The sequence below is a fragment of the Aplidium turbinatum genome, chromosome 16 (genome assembly GCF_918807975.1).
Source record: "Aplidium turbinatum chromosome 16, kaAplTurb1.1, whole genome shotgun sequence".
NCBI classification, from domain to species: Eukaryota; Metazoa; Chordata; class Ascidiacea; order Aplousobranchia; family Polyclinidae; genus Aplidium; species Aplidium turbinatum.
Genome location: NC_137487.1, coordinates 14,089,055 through 14,107,024, shown reverse-complemented (window position 1 = coordinate 14,107,024; position 17,970 = coordinate 14,089,055). Strand labels below are relative to the sequence as shown.

The window sequence follows — 17,970 nt, the reverse complement described above, 5'->3', positions numbered from 1 at the left end:
GATAGCGCAAAAATGGAGACTACAAAGTAAAATACTAGGCTATCCACATGACATCAATTCCAACTTTCGTTGCCATAACAGATTGTTTATTAGTGACGTCCTGGAATTTGAACGCAGTTAGCGCCACTAGGTGAGTAAAAGCAATATTTTGTTGCACCCCCTTTCGAAAGGGGGGCATTGCACAGCAATTTAACGAGATTTTTATTACATAAAGAAATAAGAATATTGTTTGTTTTTTTACTATTTTAATCGCTTTTGATATTTGTTTCTTCAGCTCTATGCTAAAATTTAAACTTATGGTAGCAGACCTTCTGGTAAGGTGATCTCAAACAATCTAGCCTACAGTACCCCTTCTGTTCTAGCAACGTACGTAGTTTCCAGACCGGGTTAATACGCCAGCAACATATATCTTTGATCGTATATTAATAAAAAGAGTTGTCAATCTTGCTGAAAATGATAAAAATAAAGGTTTAATGTAAGAGTAGGCTAGCCTACGTGGCTAAAGTAAATTGATAATGGTTAGAGTTAAGGGCGTATAGCCAGCACAAAGTTTCGGGGAACGGGCAAATAGTATTTTTGCACATATAACCTAAATGAGCCCGACAACGAGTGACCAAAGGTCTAGCATCCGCAGAGGGTTTGGGGGGGCTCTCCCATAAAATTTTGAGAGGAAATAGGCCTACCTTAAAACTGCGTGTTCTGAGAGTAGGAAACTTTCAGCATAAATCAAAAGTAAAACTTTTTCAAATGATGCTGTAACAGAGTGTGAAAATTTTATATAAAGTATTTCGAAGGGGGAAATTGCCCCCTTTCCAACAGGTGTAGGCTTAAGCTACATAGGCCTAGTGGCCTACCATAAAAAACAATTTAGTTTCTCACTAACTACGGTAGGCTACCCAGAGCCACTATGCCCACCTTTCAAAGGTTTTCAGAGGCTATAGGCTACAGCAGTCCTAAATTAAGTAGGCTGTAAATTTCTACATCGGTGACTACGCTGCGTCAGCACTTTACAGCCTACACCGACACGATTAAATGTTGCCTACTAACCTATCCGAAACCGCCCAGGTTTGGTTTAAGTTCGATGTAGGCCACTCAATGGCTGTGGGATTTAAGCTGAGCTATTGATTATAGAAACTACCTTCTAATAACTTCACGCCACGTCATGATACATAGCCTACAGGCCACCAAAGCTCTCATGATACCACTTTATTGAAAAAGCAATGGATCTAAGTAGAAATTCACTGAACCAAACGAGCTCTGTGTCTCGAAACCATCCAAGATTTTAACACCTTCCCAACAAGCTCGCAAATAGAGTAGCCTACGGTATATCACCTTTTCAAGAAAATAAGCTATCTGCATAAAGCAATTTATAAGTTAAAATGCAGCCAGTGGTGCATTCTCAAATTTTCCCCTTCAAGAGTCAAGCAAGGTGTGACCTATGAACCGAGCTTAGGCTACTCGACGTTGGCCTTGTGTGGGACAACAGCCAGCTCTGATCCAATGACCTTCCCTTATTTGTGAGACAATGTCCAGGTTCTCGCAAACCAGCAGGCTACCTAGCCTAAGAACTGGCTATGAATCGCAACTGGCTACAGCTACACAGACATTAACGTGATGAATACAAATATATGTATAAGGCTATACGAGAATTAAAAATCTCAACATATAAGTTAACACTAGAAGATCAGAAAAAGCTACAATGAAAGTCATCGGCTATAACTTAGCAATATCTCAGTACGGTAGTTCAATGCGATGGGACTTGCCTATAACAAATTATTATAATGAAATAGCGCATCGTCAGGTTTGTAACGGGGTAGAATATATCTGAAGGAAAGAACAGCTGAAAAGCGTCCAGTGCTCCCATTTATGATGCAAATGACGTTAATATAACACAAATTATACGCGAAAGGGACTAGTTTTGTTTCGATACGCTAGCAGTAAGCTAACTAGGCTGCCCTTGATAAACTTATAGTGCAAAAATTTAAGACAGCCAGCGAAGAAGAATAACAAGAAACAATATCGTAGGATTGGTGAAAAATTGATACATAAAATATGTTTTTAAGACGACAAAAATTATCTAGGCTACAGTCGGCTAAATAAGAAACACGAAGACATACAAAATAGAAATGAAAGTAGGTCACAAGGTGAATTTACTAGATAGCTATAGGCCTACAGCCTGAACTCGTCAGTTGAGAACGCATAGCCAGCTGTAGGCTACAAGGTGACGAAATGCATCATTTGATTAGGCCTATTATGTTTCTCAACTACAAAATTAACACATTATGAAGCGCAACATAACATTATAGGTGCAATTTGATTTGCGGCAAAGCAATAAAAATTAACTGGAAAATTTAACACATTAGCCTAACACACTGAAGTGTATCAAACGAATATGTCAACAAAGCAGTTAAATCTTCTTTTTTTTGCACAAGTGCAAAAAGTACCAATGAATAGTAGTGACATTACGCAATTACCACGTAAACCATTATCAACTCAATTGGGCCAAAGCAACCAAACAATATCATTGAAACTTAATTTATGGCTAATGATGACAGCCATTGATTTAAAAAATCAAGAATTTGAGTTCGTAATCTTGAGAGCAGACATTCAATATCAACGTTCCCGTACGGTTCCGTCGTAGTTCGTCACTTTCGGGGGGTGGGTCATAAAGTCGAAGCCATATTTAGATCGAGTTGACTTCTGAGTTGTCAGTTCAACTATTTCACCATCGCCGTTGGTTGCCAGTCTTTGTTGATGGGCCAGAGGCTAAAGGTAGGGAAAAGAATGGAAAAGCAAGAAAGCAGGTTGAAAGGGGAAGGTGAAAAGAATGATATGTCATTAATATGTTGCTAGTAAGCTATGCTATTAAGTTGTAATAATGTTACAGCGCGAAGACAAATATTTGAAAAGGAGCTGTTCAAATACCACACGACATCGTCGGGGTGGTCTTAAAGCCGCCATGATACATTAAAAGGATAGAAATCATACTGGCGTCATACGGGAAGAGGTGAAAACCAAGAAGATGGCGAAATATGGTATTTGAACAGCGACATTCGAGGATATTGATAATTGCTCGTACGCATACGATAATTGCTCGTACGCATTATCTACTACTACCATTGCCTTAGAAGGCTTACTCAATATTTGAAACTAAACGCATGAAGTGCTACGGTTTTTGTTATAAGCTCAAATGTGTTCTTCATACAACAAGAATAACAAGTGTATTTAACGACTTTCAAAAGGCACAATTAGGCAGGCAGTTCTCAAGGATTCATGGAAGGACTTCTATAAATTCCAAATAATAATGTGTCCAACATTTAAGATACACTACGCAATCACTAATTAGTTCACTGTGTGCACTACTCATTCAACTGGCTACGCAAAAGCAAGCCAGAAAAGCAATTGTGATTAAGAGAGATGAGCAATGCATCTGGTATTTGACTCAAAAAAAGGATAAATTGCTCAAATGTAAGTAATATCTTCCTCTCAATAACGAGTCAGTCCCGACAGCTCAGTTGGTTAAGCACTCAATTTTGTGCACGAGAAAATGACACGATCAAACAAAGCTGATTCGACTATCGGAAATGCGTTTGAGCAACCCATTTTAAAGATTGCTTTCCATTGAACTGCATCCGATGGATGGAGTATTCAAAGACAAGCTTAAACGTCACTCTGTCAATCTCAGTGACCGGACCTGCGTCAGTAATTCAAAGCCTCTACAAGTATACGACACTGCCAAGATTAAGCTCTCAAAAAAACTTTTCCAGTCCGAGAATAAAGATTTTCATATTCATAAAGTGAGAGATAGGGAGATCTATTGCGCAGAGGTGAAGGATGGTGTGAGTGCACAAACTACTGTAAAGAAGAAGGTTGCCTGAAGGTTTAGTTTTGAAGCACTATTACCCAATGGCGTGCACACATTGTAGCTATCAACTACTTTCATGAACCAAAAAGCATGCAAGATGTTGCCGTATTTGCTGAAATTTTACGTCATTGCATATGGTGATCATGACCATGGGAGTGATATCATCAATTCAATTAGAGTGACACAGTTCAGAATTTTTTACTCTAAAGTTGAATAATCATACGCAGAATACGTTTCAACTAAACACAGCCCGTGACGTTTTCCCGCGATGCTCCTCAATAAGATTTCAGTGAAGATTATTGTGACGTAATTTTTCGTCATATTAATCGGCTGTCTGAGTCATCATATCTTGTTGAACTGTGTGGTGAGAAAAAATTCCGTACTTATAAACTTTGTTTGGCAAAAACAGTTTTAACTGTTCCATGCATACCTCCTCAAATAGTCACCAGAATGTGAAACTGACAAGACATTACATGGATGCAAACGAATGAAATACGGCTTAGAAATGGGTAACAATAAAAAAGCCAAAAATGTTGATACGGAATAAAAAGCATGCCAGCCGAGAAGTGATTGATGAACAATGAACATGGATCTCAGTTAATCTGAAATATCATGCAGATGAAGCATGCAATGCATTGTAGAATGTAGATATTTCATTCAAGCTCAAGAGCATGTGTAGCTGGTGATTGAGTAAAGAATTGAAATGATAAATGTTAAAAGAATTAACTTTCTACGACAGACCTTTCGATGGAGAACCGAGACTGCAGATTGTCTGCAATATCAAAAGTTAGTTGGAAGTCGAAGTCGCATTTCCAACGAAAACGCAACTACTACTTTTTACGCAGATCAAGTCCACCCGGAATGCCGATGACACGATAAGTGGTTTATGACCAACTTTTAACTGCCAATGGCCAACGCGTTATGTAACGTTACCACGTTATGTGTCACCATATAACCAAGTTCCTAACAGGAAAGGATGATATCCTTCTTTTCACCTTTTACTGAATGTACAGTGGGAATGGTTCGGGGCATGGGGGGACTAAACTCAAGGTTGTGATTAGATCTGACCCAGTCTAACCCCAAGCGATGTTGATCTCCTGGAGAGAAAAAGGTTCCTGGAAGATGTATGCGAGCGCTTCCAGGAGAAATATTGGATTTGGATGATAAATTTAAAGATTTTGCTGGAGCTGAATTTCGTTTCAAAAAGGAAGTGGAAAGAATAGGGTTAGAGGAAAAAGATGGAGAATTAGAAGACGTGGTTTTCAAATCGGGATGACTCACTGATGAGTTGTGCTGGATTGGTGCTGGAGGAGAGACATATTTTCGAAGAGGAGCACTTCCGGTTCGACTGGGGAGGATTCTAGGAGCAGAGTGAGATATCCTTTCCCTGTAACGCAAAGGATCGGATTATTACAAATAAAAAAAATAATCTAAAAACAATGAAAAAGCGATGTTTGTTAAGTATTATGTCGTGAAGTAATCAGCCTTTAACGCTTAAATATCTTTTGGCAATTAATACTTTCCTGGAAAAAAAAGGACTCATTAGTAATGGAGACATTTACTTTTTCAGACTAGGGGAGAAGTTACCAGCAGTTGAAAAAGTTATAGCAATACATTTAAGACAAAATTTCCTATATATAAAATATATAAAAAAAACTTTCTTCAGCATTAAAGGCCTTTCGAAAGACAAGTTGTAACAGCATTTAAAAACAGACGATAACCTTAGTCCAGCACAATATTTTATGAGTCTAATTACAAAAATGCTTCGCACAAACAAGCTTCAACCAACCAAGAGCAAAATGACTTTACAGAAAATAATTATTCGTCATACTGTCAATGGTTTTAGCATTCAATTGTGCATACCTCTTGAGTGAGGGAACGGTCTGAGACTTCGCAGGGGCATCAGAATACAAAGTAGGACCAGCGTGATATGAGTTTGGATATGGAAGAGCAACTCTTCCATAGTTATCGTCTTTATTGTTGTCTAACCCATTCTGATTTCTTTGTTGCTAAAAATATAAAACAAAATATAAGTCCTGTTATTCTGTTGCTTGTTAACGAATGCTACTGGTTTTCCAGCACAAAAAGATACGTGGCTTCTAAACACAACGGCCTTTGGCAGGCAGCAGAAACAATTACACAGTGAAAATGCCTATGATCCGCAAGCATGCCACGTCATAAAAAACAAACGCGAGATAACAAAAAAAAACAACGTTTACACAAATTCCAAACCCAAAGAAGGGCAATCGAGCCGCCGGAACAACTATTATTTTTCACTTAAAGCTATCAAACCAATTATACACCATTTTTCTTACCACTTGTTCAAAAGCGTTGCGTTGAACGTGCAGTTCGTTCATGAGACGAGCAACTTCGGAGGCTTGTTCTTTTCCGTCGGGATGATATTGGTAAGCACGTGACACGCGAGACACACGCTATGAAAATGGTTTAAGATGATTATACAGTAATCATTCTCTAGTCAATTTTGAAACGTCTCAGTGCTTTTTATAGGAATTGATTGCCGCTCATCCGGACAATTTGAAGCCCATGCTCAGCTATGTGCTTTATAAAGAGCTACCGAACTCACGGAACCAGAGCAACATGGCTGTTGTCACATCTATCTTGCAGAACTACCCAGAAGCTGCATCGAAGACTTTGGGTAACGTAACCTTCTTGTTAAGCTACGTTTTGTTATAGCTGCCATGTTACTTCTGCATACGTCTGTAGTTTCAATAATCATCTGTGTGTTAATACAGTGCAGTTTTTCTGTGCATCAAGATATGCAACATTAAATATCTAGGAAAACATTCTTTAACGAATTTTAACACAAGCAAACGAATTCTGGTTTACTTAAATTTTCAGCAACTGACAAACTTATTTCTGAAATCCTCCTCTACCCACCGGTGCTGACGTCATCCAAGCCACCGCCTGGCCATTAGGCTTGCACAATATTGTCGTGCATTCGGGACCTGTGCCCCACTTGTCTAGTTGTTTCCAGATGTAATGCGCAGGGGGGTCATGTATACCGTCCATGCAGCCAGCGCTCCAAATCTGCCATGATGATACAAATGCAAAAGTGAAGAAAAATACCGCTGCCAAAAGCACGAACTTATCGCGGCATTTTGCTTATCATGAGTTCACCACGTTGAAGTGAGAACGTAGCAAATCAAACTACGCGACCAGATTGGTCTACAAACAACACCTCCCGGAGGACAAGGACAATTAAACATTAGTATCATAGGATACAATAAATAAACCGAAAAAAAAGAAACAAAACAAAAAAAAGGAAAGAGAATACAAGAAAAGACGGGCCTTCACAGAATTGTAATAAACAGAGAGCTAGCTTTCTCCCTGATGTAGCCTACAAGTTACCTATGGACGAAAAGACAAGCAAGACCAAATGTTGGTGATGATGATATACTGTATTTCAATGCAATTCCAGAGAGTCTCAATGCTGAAACCTTAACTTGATAAGACGCCAACACTAAATTATAAACAAGTGCATACTTTATCAAGTTTCGGCACTTACCGTAGCAGTGTTGCCAGGTTGGAGTTTGGTTCTTGGCGGAAAACGGAAAACAGCCACCGGGTGTCCAGCAACGTTCTGTTGCAACAAGCAACCTCCAATGTCTTCGCTGCGTGTGGTAGATGTATTGTGGATCCTGACGAATCTCCCGCTATCGTCTATGTCAATCACCTTCAAGTTACCAGTGGCGCTGGCAAAGTAACGCAACGTTTGGTTATTGCGCGGCTGGCAAAACTCGTCTATTTGACATTCATTTGAAGTATGCAGACATAAATCAAAGTAAAATAAATGGATTTTGCCAGCTGAGGGAGTAACACGTTCATCGCGTTTTTGCAACACGTTGGTCCAGCAATGATCATGCAACAATTAAATACAATAGAGGTTAAGGGTTGGACTTGGATGCATCAACAGAGGATATTTTTAAGCTGAGCTAATCGTCCAGTTAATCGAAGAACAGTCAGAACAAACTTAATCAGCGGATCAGTAATTGAAGATCAGTCCAAACAAGCTTAATCAGCAGATCAGTAATCGGAGATTTTACCCTTCAGGTTATGATCGCATTAAGACACATTAATCTGTTGTATAAGCTGCTTAATCGGCGAATTTGCTTGATGTGGAGAATGATTCACTGTTGTTATATGCAACCTTAAAAACTTGCTTAGCAAGCAAATAAGCAGGATAAATTTTAGTCAAAACTTTACGAAAATCAAAACACTTCACCACAGGCTGATATACTGTAATACCATCAAAGAAATCAAGCTAAGTATCTGTTACGTGGCAATAAAGTTTCGGTATTTTAAAACAAACAACCTTTGAAATGAAAACAATTTTACAAAAGTTCTCTGAACCACAACGCTTAGAATGTTAGAGTGGATGGTGTACAAAAAACTACAAATGAACAACCGAAAGTTCCATTCTAACACTTGAAAAAGAAAAGCAGCTATTTCACGACAAAGCACTCAACAGCACAGCAGAGTAGCAGACCTTGCAGCAGAACCCGAATACCAAAGCTTGCCATTCTTGGTCGCTTTCACATCGTGACTAGACCAAAAAAGAATGAACAACTTAGAAAAAAAATAATTGGAAGGCTGCAACTGCAACACACGAAGTAATAGAAGCAGCGCATTGTTTTATATTGATATAGCGTACGCAAAAAAAAAAAACGAAAACTATTGGACTTTGTGTCTGCTTTCCTTCTACAGCACAAACAACACACTGTCAGAACAAGTTTGAGTCACCTAATACCATCACACAGTAAATGAAATACTTTGTCAACAGAAGAGATGGGTATTGTCTTTATAAAAGCATACATTTATGATTATACTATTGTTCAAAATTAAACAATGCCAGCATAAATTATGAAGTAAACTTGATTAAATTATCATCAACACCACTTCTTATTCAAATATGTCCTTCAAGAGACAGTGGTACTAGAATTAACACGGTCAACTCAAGGAAATCTAGCAACTAACCTGGCTGTTGAGTTGATGATGTCATAATGCGTGGATGACACGTTGGCTGTATCGGTCCCAGCACTGGACTCAGACACCTTCGTATACATCGTATCTTTTCTCAAGTCGTTGAACATGGCGTCAAAGTAATCGCGACCCTGACCTGAAAATGGAGATTATACCAATTATAAAATCATGGGCGGATCTAGCAAGTAGCCTGGGGGGGGGGGGGGGGGGGGCGATTACAGCAAAATACAATGATGTGTAGGTCTACATTAATCCGAGCTTAGGTACACAATGTGTAATGTGTAGGTACACAATGAATAACAATAATGTGTAGGTACACAATGAATAAACTAACGATTCTGTGTTGTTTTTAGGGGTGTAAGCGATCGCCACCCTCCCCTTGGATCCGCCACTGGTCTGAGTAGCTATATTTGGCATATATTGTTTTTCGTTGTGATGATCAGAAGAAAAAGATGTGAAAAACGAACAATTCTTGTTGTTTTCGTACAGAAACTCAAATTTGTCTTATAGCAAATTACTCGGTTAACTCGAGCAACAAAGATTTATGCGCTAAAATAATTGAAAATGAGTAGTTTAGTCACTTTTATTCCAGATATCAATCATGAAAAACAACCTGCATCCGCCGAGATGTATCTTGATCCTACAGCGCTTGCTGGGCGCCGTGGCAACTTTTTTGGAGGAGTAGGATTATCAGGTCGTGGTGGAAGCTGATTGAGACCAGGACTACCACTGTTCTTGCTGGAGGCAGACTTCCTTTTCTCTCTTCCTATGAGTCCGTTAACGGCTAAAATGTCATCTTCATCATCAGATCCCTCATCGCTTGCTTTGAAATCCGTGGTGGAAGTGGAGCTACTGGATGATCTGAGGTTCTTTCTTCCCTAATAAAGGTGTCCTCGTGATGTAAAAACATTGAATCAAAGCGAAAGTAACGAATCAAAACAACTGCAATGACTACGGAAGATGCATTGAAAAATACTAATCCAAAAATATGTGACCCATTTGTAGAGAGCATTATTTGAAAAAAAAAAGTCCGACAATCGATTTATCTAGCTCTTTGCATAGATGAATAAAAACATTCGGGCTTAATTTTGTAAAACATTTTGTCTTGGTTTCAGTTCTTCATTTGTCGCAAAAATGAGCTATGCATCAACTTACCAGAAATCTTTTTTCGGATGCGAAGTAGTTGTTTGAGGGTGCATTGAACAGGTCGACACCACTGGACCCAGTTTGCCCCCGAACGAACCCATTTGTAGCGAGAGGCACAGAAGACGGGCGCTTGGGCATACTTGACGTTGTAAACAAAGAATCACTTTGCGAGAGATTTCCCCCGCTAACTTGGGGAACGTTTAAAAGATTAGAACCCCCCTGTGCAGAAAAAAGTATGCAACGTTTACTAACAAGCCACTAGTAACTAAAGAATAGATTTCATTTATTAGATTATAACTTGTCCATTTTTTGATTAAAATGTCTACGGCCCTAGGCTACAGCTATTTTTCTCACATTGCCGCGTCAGATATCACAGAAGCCAACAATTGTTGTTTTCTCTTCTTCAAGCTCACATACAACATTTGCTGCTTGTCTCCAATCAGTCCCAAGTCAATGCCAACGATATGAAATAGTTCCAAAAAATATCCCACGATTACAATCAAGTGTTGTGTAATTGCTTCAAAACAGCCACCTGCTATCTAGGTTTCACTCATTGAATATTTGGTGGAAGTGAGGACGTTCGTGTAAATTGTGAATATTAATTACATTTTATCAGTTTTATCAATAATATAATGAGCGTGGAAGTCAGTGTTTGAGGCCATTGTCAAGTGTATCAAGAAACAACAGCGAACCCTCCCTGGGTGTCGAACCAGGAACCATCTGAACCACAAACACCACTCAACCGTTACAACGCAGTAGCCTACGTGCTTACAGTCATCGTCGCATCTTTCTTCATTAGTTCGAATCTGGCGTTGTCGTTTTGATCAGCTGATCCAGTTGCCTGCGGCAACGTTGACGACTTCATGGTTGAGTAAACACCACCATCGAGGCCGAGTCTGAATTAATGAACAAGAAAATAAGTCGGCTTTTACTTTTGTCAACCGCCGCAAATATGGATATGTGAAAATTTGAGTGGATGAAAATCAAAGATTCTATTCTAGGTGGTACAATAACCTTTTCTCTTCTTCTTCAATCAAATTCCTCAGCATGTCAATTTCAACTTTCAGAGGAACATTGGCCTCTTGAGCTTCTCCCAACTCTTTGATTTTGATCATCAGAAGATCTTGCGTCTCCTACAGCGGAAACAAATGTTGCAGTGAAATTAAATGGACGTTAATGAAAAATGTTATTCTGAGAAAAGTAACGTTGTAAATAAAATAATACTGTATGGAAAATAAAGCAGGCAAATGGGAGCGGCCTACCTGTAGCTTTCTTTCTACTTTTCGCATCTGTGATTCAAAACCTTTTCTTTCTGTCTCCAGACTGCTCTGGGAGATTTTGTTTGCAGATTCGAGCGACATTATCTAAAGAGGCAAGAAGAAACACAGTGTTCATTGAGCCTTAAAAATTATATTTCTTTAACATCAAGATTTATTACCAAAAAATGAAGAAACCATGAATTGCAGATATTTAGAGAAACCCATTTTGGCATCAACCACAATTAACAACTTTCCAGTGACCAATCATTTTGACTTTTTTGAATGAAAATGACTTACAATGCATATTGAGTTTCCAGTTCTCGGTAACCACATTACTAACTTTATTGTATGCGTTAAGTAGAAGATTTAATAGAAGCTACAATGTAGGCTACAATTACAAGTCATGACTATTTTGTTTCGACTTAGAGGATCTACAAATAATAGACTTGGTAAGCGAGACATTTCGAGGGCTCACTTGTGATCGTGACATCTGAAGCTCTGTCCTCAAGTTGTTGATCTCCGCTCGTAACTTCCCATTCTCTTCAACCAACGCGGTGAGATTGCTCGTGTCTGCGTCCATGCGCATTTTGATTTCAGAAATCTGAAAGTTCAAATTGAAATTTTTTGTTAAAATAAAAGTTTGATTTTGAATTAATGAAGGTATCCATCACACGTGCAAAGTATTTTTTTGTGTCGTATCCAAGTTTAGGAATGGTCGTTTAAAATTTGAAGTTGGCAAAAATGAAATCTTGTGTCCGCCTTTCAACATATCATTTAAAAAAAACATGACATTAAGTTTGGTGACAAAACAGGCCAATGCTCTCTGGGCATTGAACTAACGTCCTTGCAAGAATACCTCACTACCATGAAGCAGCACTTGGTTATACAGCCGACAATGCATTTGGTGTGGATTCTCTCCAGAGTTAAGTGAATGCTTTAAATCCACGATTTTGTTTATTTGATTCACAGGGTACAACTAAAAGCAAGACTTACCATAGATTTCATCAATCCTGTAGTAAATAAATCCGTCACAAAAACAACAAAAATGCTAAACAATCAACTGTGGACCTTCATCAAATGAATTTTAATTTCGAGTCAAACGACGCATCTATTTACACAATGGAATTCGATAGGTTGACCAACACTCAACAATCGTCAATTGTCCCGAAATTACTTCAATAAAAATGAAACAAATCAAATTCACTATGACATCTCAACAGCTCCTTGAAAGAACTTCATAGTTGTCCAACTAATTAGATGCTTTTTCTGCAAGCTATTAAGTTAACAAATGTATGAAGGTTTTAACAAGCTACAAACCACATCGTCAACTACGCTAGTGCCACAGATGATGTGTATACAAATCGGATAAAAGAAGAAATGCATTGATATCTGAACTGATTAGAGCAAGTACGGTTAGTTAAAGTATGCTTAATACCAATATTCTAACTTTCAATGCAATGTTTTCAATATCAACATTTTTAGGGAACGATAAATGTGTCACAAATACTAGAATCATACGTCACGCTCAGTCGGAATAAAAGTCCTCTGGGTACAATGTGAACGCATTTAAATGATAATTTTAGTGATATCAATATTACCACAATGTGGATGCTAAAAAACAACAGAGGGCCAAGAAAAATCATAACTCACAAACAGTACCAAACACTTTTACATATAAAATTATACTGAGACATGTATATATTAAAATTTTGCTTCAATAATCAGTGTTTTCACTTACATTTAAAGAGTGTTTTGCTTCCGCTTCCTCGATGTATCTTCTCAATTCCATCTCGCTCGCTTCTCTAGCCTTCCTCATCATCTCTGCAATATCACCATCTCTCTGACCAGATCTTCTTGAATTTTCCTCCAAGTCCATAATCATCTGTCGGGATCTTTCCAATCTTTCATGGAGATCAGTGACTTCCTTCAAGGAATAACCATATGTGAGATAGCAACCCTCATGTTCCCCACGCACCTGGCTCTATCCTCAACAAACCCACGCACCTGGCTCTATCTCTAGAGCTAACTGTATCGTCAGAATAAAGTTTAATGTTTAGATTTAGATTAAATATAACATTAAGCGTATAACGATAATACTCAGCAAATAATAATGAATTGTCTACTTTTTGGTACATCCCAATTTCTCTAGTACACCTCGCATGGAAGTCTGTTAATTGATTCTGAAAGTCCCCCTTTGCTTTCTCTTCCATCTGACAGCTGAAAAATAAACCAATAGTTATTTGGTAGTACCAAATTAATAGGTAATAACCAGATTAATAACTATCCAAAAAAACTTTTAGCATTTAGACCGGTGCAATTATAGCATCATATTGCATTCCCAATCGTTACACAGGGCCTGAAAAAGACAAAACAAATTCAAAGATTTTGGTACGGTATTAGATAGGCCTACACAGTTTGGCCATTCGTGGGAAAGGGCTTGCCTTGCCACTAGGTTCACATAAAATTAGCGTCATTAACTCATATGGTTAATTGGTTATTCAAGTGCAATAGTTCACAGATAAATTTACAGATCCTTTCAAAACTGCAAAACATAGAAACTGAGACAAGCGTAATAATTTTCTTTATATGTAAGCTAGTTATTCGGTTTTGATATTTTTTGAGTCATATGTACTGCCTACGTCTAGCTCTAAAATATAGTGTTAGTCCAAAATAAAATAACTAACTAGGTAGTATTGATGTATTTGATGAAGGTGGAAACTGAATTTTAAATGTAGTTCATAGTTTCTAACCAAAAATGTGAGCTTAAATACTGAAATCTGCAATATATTTCGGCCTCCAACGGCTGATGACGACAGGAAAAAAAGCAACGTTTACCGTCTTTCCATTTCAGCAAATCTCTTCTTTAAATCATCTCTTTCCAATCTGCACATGTCCAGTTCTGTTCGAGGACCAGTTAGCTGGTTTTTAGCTTGTTGAAGTTCAGATTCTTTGCTGGTCAATGAAATCTGCAACTTTGTGATATCATCCGTTTGCTTCAAGACTGTCTCATTTAATGACAAGAACCTAACCCAAAACAAAGATATCATTAGTCAATTGTTATTTACTGCACATTGAAATGACCAAGAAATACTGTCAGTGTCAACACTGTGAAATGACAGAGCCTACCTTTCTTCGTATTCTGATGTCATAGACTGAAATTTAGCTTGTGTAGCTTCTAGTTCGTTCTTTTCCATTTGAAGCATCTTGAGTCGACTAAAACAGTCAGAAAGCTGCTGTTCATAGAATGATTTCTGTTGTTCAAGTTGATCAGTCCATTTTCTCTCATCTGCTTGGTTGGTGTCTTTATTCATCTATTCATTGTTATTAGTATATTTTCAGTCAAACTCGGGTTTTTCATTTAAAACAGAAAACATAAGTTTAGCATTCCTATAGAGCAGGCTGATTTGACTAGTGACTACGTCACAGAAACTAAATGTAAATTCCGCAAAGTCGTTTTTAGTTTTATTTTACGTTTTGTTCTTAGTTGAAACTAATTTCAAGGTTGTGAACAAAAATGAAAAGATAAAAACATGGAAAATGAAGATCTGCTACTGAAACACATTTACCAAGCTATGTTTTGCCTTAAACCCAACTTTAATATTACATCTGAATGACAGGCAATAGCAATTGTAATTATAGTTAATCATGTGTGAATACAAGACATTACCATTGCTATTTTCATTGTTGGAGCATAGATGCTTAACTATCGATTTCAATAAGTATAAATAACATATATTATACATACATTAGTAATATTTCTTTCGGTGCTTCCATATGAACAAAAGTAATATGTTACATTATTTGCTATTGTACATTAAAACGAATGTGGAGCTATAGCCTACCGAAAATAAAATTGATTGATTGCATATAATTACTAAGAATAATTAGCATTTTGCATATGACAATCAACAGACATTCATACACTGTGGTTACATATATGAAGAGCTTGTTTCCAAAACCGCTTGGGCGCCATTTTCACATAATTGAGTTTAGAGTGTCATTATGTAGAGTATTACCATATGTACCTACTACCCATTCCTTTTTTTCCAAAATCTTCTCTTTCTACTTCAAATTCGACACTAAAAATTGCGTTTTCTTCCAAAACCACTTACGCGCATAAACGTTTTTCGTGGTTTTCTCGAAATCACAAAAGTGGATGTAAGCGGTTTTGGAAACAAGCTCTTCATAATATACAGTATATTATATACACTTTTATTAAACTGTTCAATTCATTCAAGGATTTTATCAATGTTGAGATTTCTGGAAGCAGGGAAGAAACGTCCCTTTAAACAGACCATATCATTTCACTTCTTTATTTGAGCATCTGTGGCTGAGAGTCTGCACTGTTACCACTCCAGTGATGTCAATGTTTGACTTAAACTTCACTGAGAGCTATGACAGAGCCATCTTTGATCAAGCCATCTACGCAGACCTTTTGCTCTATGTGATGAATAACGGATTGTACAGTTAAGTCTGGTAAAGTGGCAAAATAACTGAGCAACCAATACACTACAAATAGGTACAACCAAGAACATGTTTTTAAATAAATTTTATAATCATATACGAGGTACATACCTGCTGTTCTCTTCGAAGGCGTAAAGTTTGGACATAATGAGAAAATCTTTGGTTCAGATTTTGCAATTGACTTTTCTCATGGAAGCGTCCAGAAACCAAAGGATTTTCATCCCCTTCCAATGGTTTATCTTCTCTGGCCATGTTTAAAAACCACTAACAAACTATTAATTCAAATAAAACAACAAAAAGCGCGTGTATTAATAAACACAGAATGCATTTCTTATTCTAATACTGAATTCTTTATACAATTATTGATATCATAATTATTTCTAAAAACAACATCTCAATCATGTAAAAAACAGTAGGCCTACAAAATTCACCAATGTCCCTAGCATGTTGAGTAGCACAACAGTTTGTATGACAGTTTGATTATCTGGCTATGTGTAACTTGTGGTTATTGAACAACAGTTTCTAATATATTTCAATCCATTTCAACTCTTAAAATTTATGCAGCAAAATAGCTCAGTCGGATAAAAGACAAAATTTGTGAAAAAAACAGAAGAGCGCTAGTTTGACTCTCAGGAACATTGCACAGCTTTTTTATTGAGGACAACATAACAGATGAGATAATTTACAGGTAACAAAATTCAACAAGTGAAAGCTTAAATCTGTCAATCTCAATAACTGGGCATGAGTTAGTGGTTTAAAGCCACTACACTCTACATGTATGTAAAACTTCTTGGATTAAACTTCTAAAGACACTATCTCAGTCTAAACATAAAGATTTGTACAATCTATAAATCAACTAGCAGTACAGAATAAAACATAATTTTTGTATTATAATTATGAAATCAACAAAATTAAACACTTTGCATCAGTTTAATTTTCTGCGTCATCATAATCATCTACCTAAGCCTTTGGGGTCAAATGTATATCCTTCTAACTCCTCAATGATTTATGATATGGCAGCACCACACCCACAAGAGAAGTCACTCTCCATCTGTGCACAGTTGAAAAGGGCAAAATGGATTTCAGCGTGAAAACAACCAAGATGCAATTATGCCGACTTTTCTAGGGACTGGCCGATGATGGACTTGTCAAATGATAGAATTTGTTCTTCCCCAATTTATAATAGTGATGTGGAATTTGTTCTTCCGCAAATTATTATCATAGGCTACAATGAAGAATTTATGACATTAATTTATAAATCAGAGCATAATCCATAAAGTTTTTAAGGAAGCAATGAGGTGCTTCAGTTCGGAATGGCCCGTTTCGGCAAGTCCAATTCGGCTAGACCGATTCGGCGAGTGCCCTATTCGGTGAGAGCCCTTTCGGCGAGTTCCCTATTCGGCGATTTTTTGATTTTTTTTTAAAAATATTGGGTACCGTAGCCTAATTATCATTGCCGTTTGAGGAGTAGGGGTTAGAGATTAGGGGTTAGGGTTGGGGGTTAGGGTCTTATTTCAACGTTTAGTGACGTTAAAATGATGTAAAAGCGGCAATGATAATTAGGCTACGGTACCCAATATTTTTTTTAAAAAATTCAAAAAATCGTTGAATAGGGCACTCGCCGAATCGGACTAGCCAAATTGGATTCGCCGAATAGTAGCGGACCCGCTTCAGTTATAGGCCTACTACAGACCTTCGCAAGCCACTTTTAAAGAACAAAAGTAGCTATGGCAATACTGCTCCAATCCTCCATCTCTAAAGTTATGGTATACCGGTACTCAAATATTTTAAGCATTTTTTTTTTGCAATCTTTCATAGGCTATACCTTTTGTTAAAGATGATCGAATAAAAAATTGTTTTGTTTGTATGCATGAATTAATTTTTTGAAGCTGACTGATCAAACTTTTATGTTTTTGTGAACCAACTTAGCAAAATGTCTACTTGAAGCAGTTGACTGTCTTGTATCATTGATATAAGTCTTGTTACTCAACGCAACTAACAGTTTACCAGCCTCATTTTTTAATCATACATCGCAGTGTTGCCAGATTTTTTTTAAAAAAAGAGCCCAAAAATGCGCCAAAGCAACTTAAAAGTAGCCCAATTTGCCGTCGCGACGTCGACGGTTGAGCAACAAAGGTGCAGGCTTTCTAGGGGGGTTTTTGGGCATGCCCCCAAGAATCATGGACAAAGCAACATCTTTGTCCATCATGCTGATTGTGTAGATACAAAATACAT

The 17,970-nt window shown here is 37.6% G+C and overlaps 1 protein-coding gene across 3 annotated transcripts; it reads right to left on the bottom strand.

The window, feature by feature from the left end:
- Positions 1-1,281: 1,281 nt before the first annotated feature.
- Positions 1,282-16,002, bottom strand: LOC145785669 (uncharacterized). 3 transcript variants are annotated; one of them, XM_082597358.1, is made up of 20 exons: positions 15,847-16,002; positions 14,398-14,582; positions 14,107-14,295; positions 13,395-13,488; positions 13,010-13,195; positions 11,747-11,872; positions 11,275-11,376; positions 11,027-11,145; positions 10,785-10,908; positions 10,022-10,231; positions 9,480-9,744; positions 8,861-9,002; positions 8,373-8,429; positions 7,392-7,578; positions 6,764-6,913; positions 6,181-6,297; positions 5,729-5,874; positions 5,147-5,252; positions 4,607-4,637; positions 1,282-2,766 (listed from the first exon to the last, which is right to left on the bottom strand). In XM_082597358.1, exons 1-20 carry the CDS (start codon positions 15,985-15,987, stop codon positions 2,723-2,725), a joined length of 2,721 nt encoding a protein of 906 aa, XP_082453484.1. In that variant the 5' UTR covers positions 15,988-16,002; the 3' UTR covers positions 1,282-2,722. The 3 variants fall into 3 exon arrangements, with proteins under 3 accessions (XP_082453484.1, XP_082453482.1, XP_082453483.1); XM_082597356.1 differs by lacking the exon at positions 4,607-4,637; XM_082597357.1 differs by lacking the exons at positions 4,607-4,637; positions 8,373-8,429.
- Positions 16,003-17,970: the final 1,968 nt, after the last annotated feature.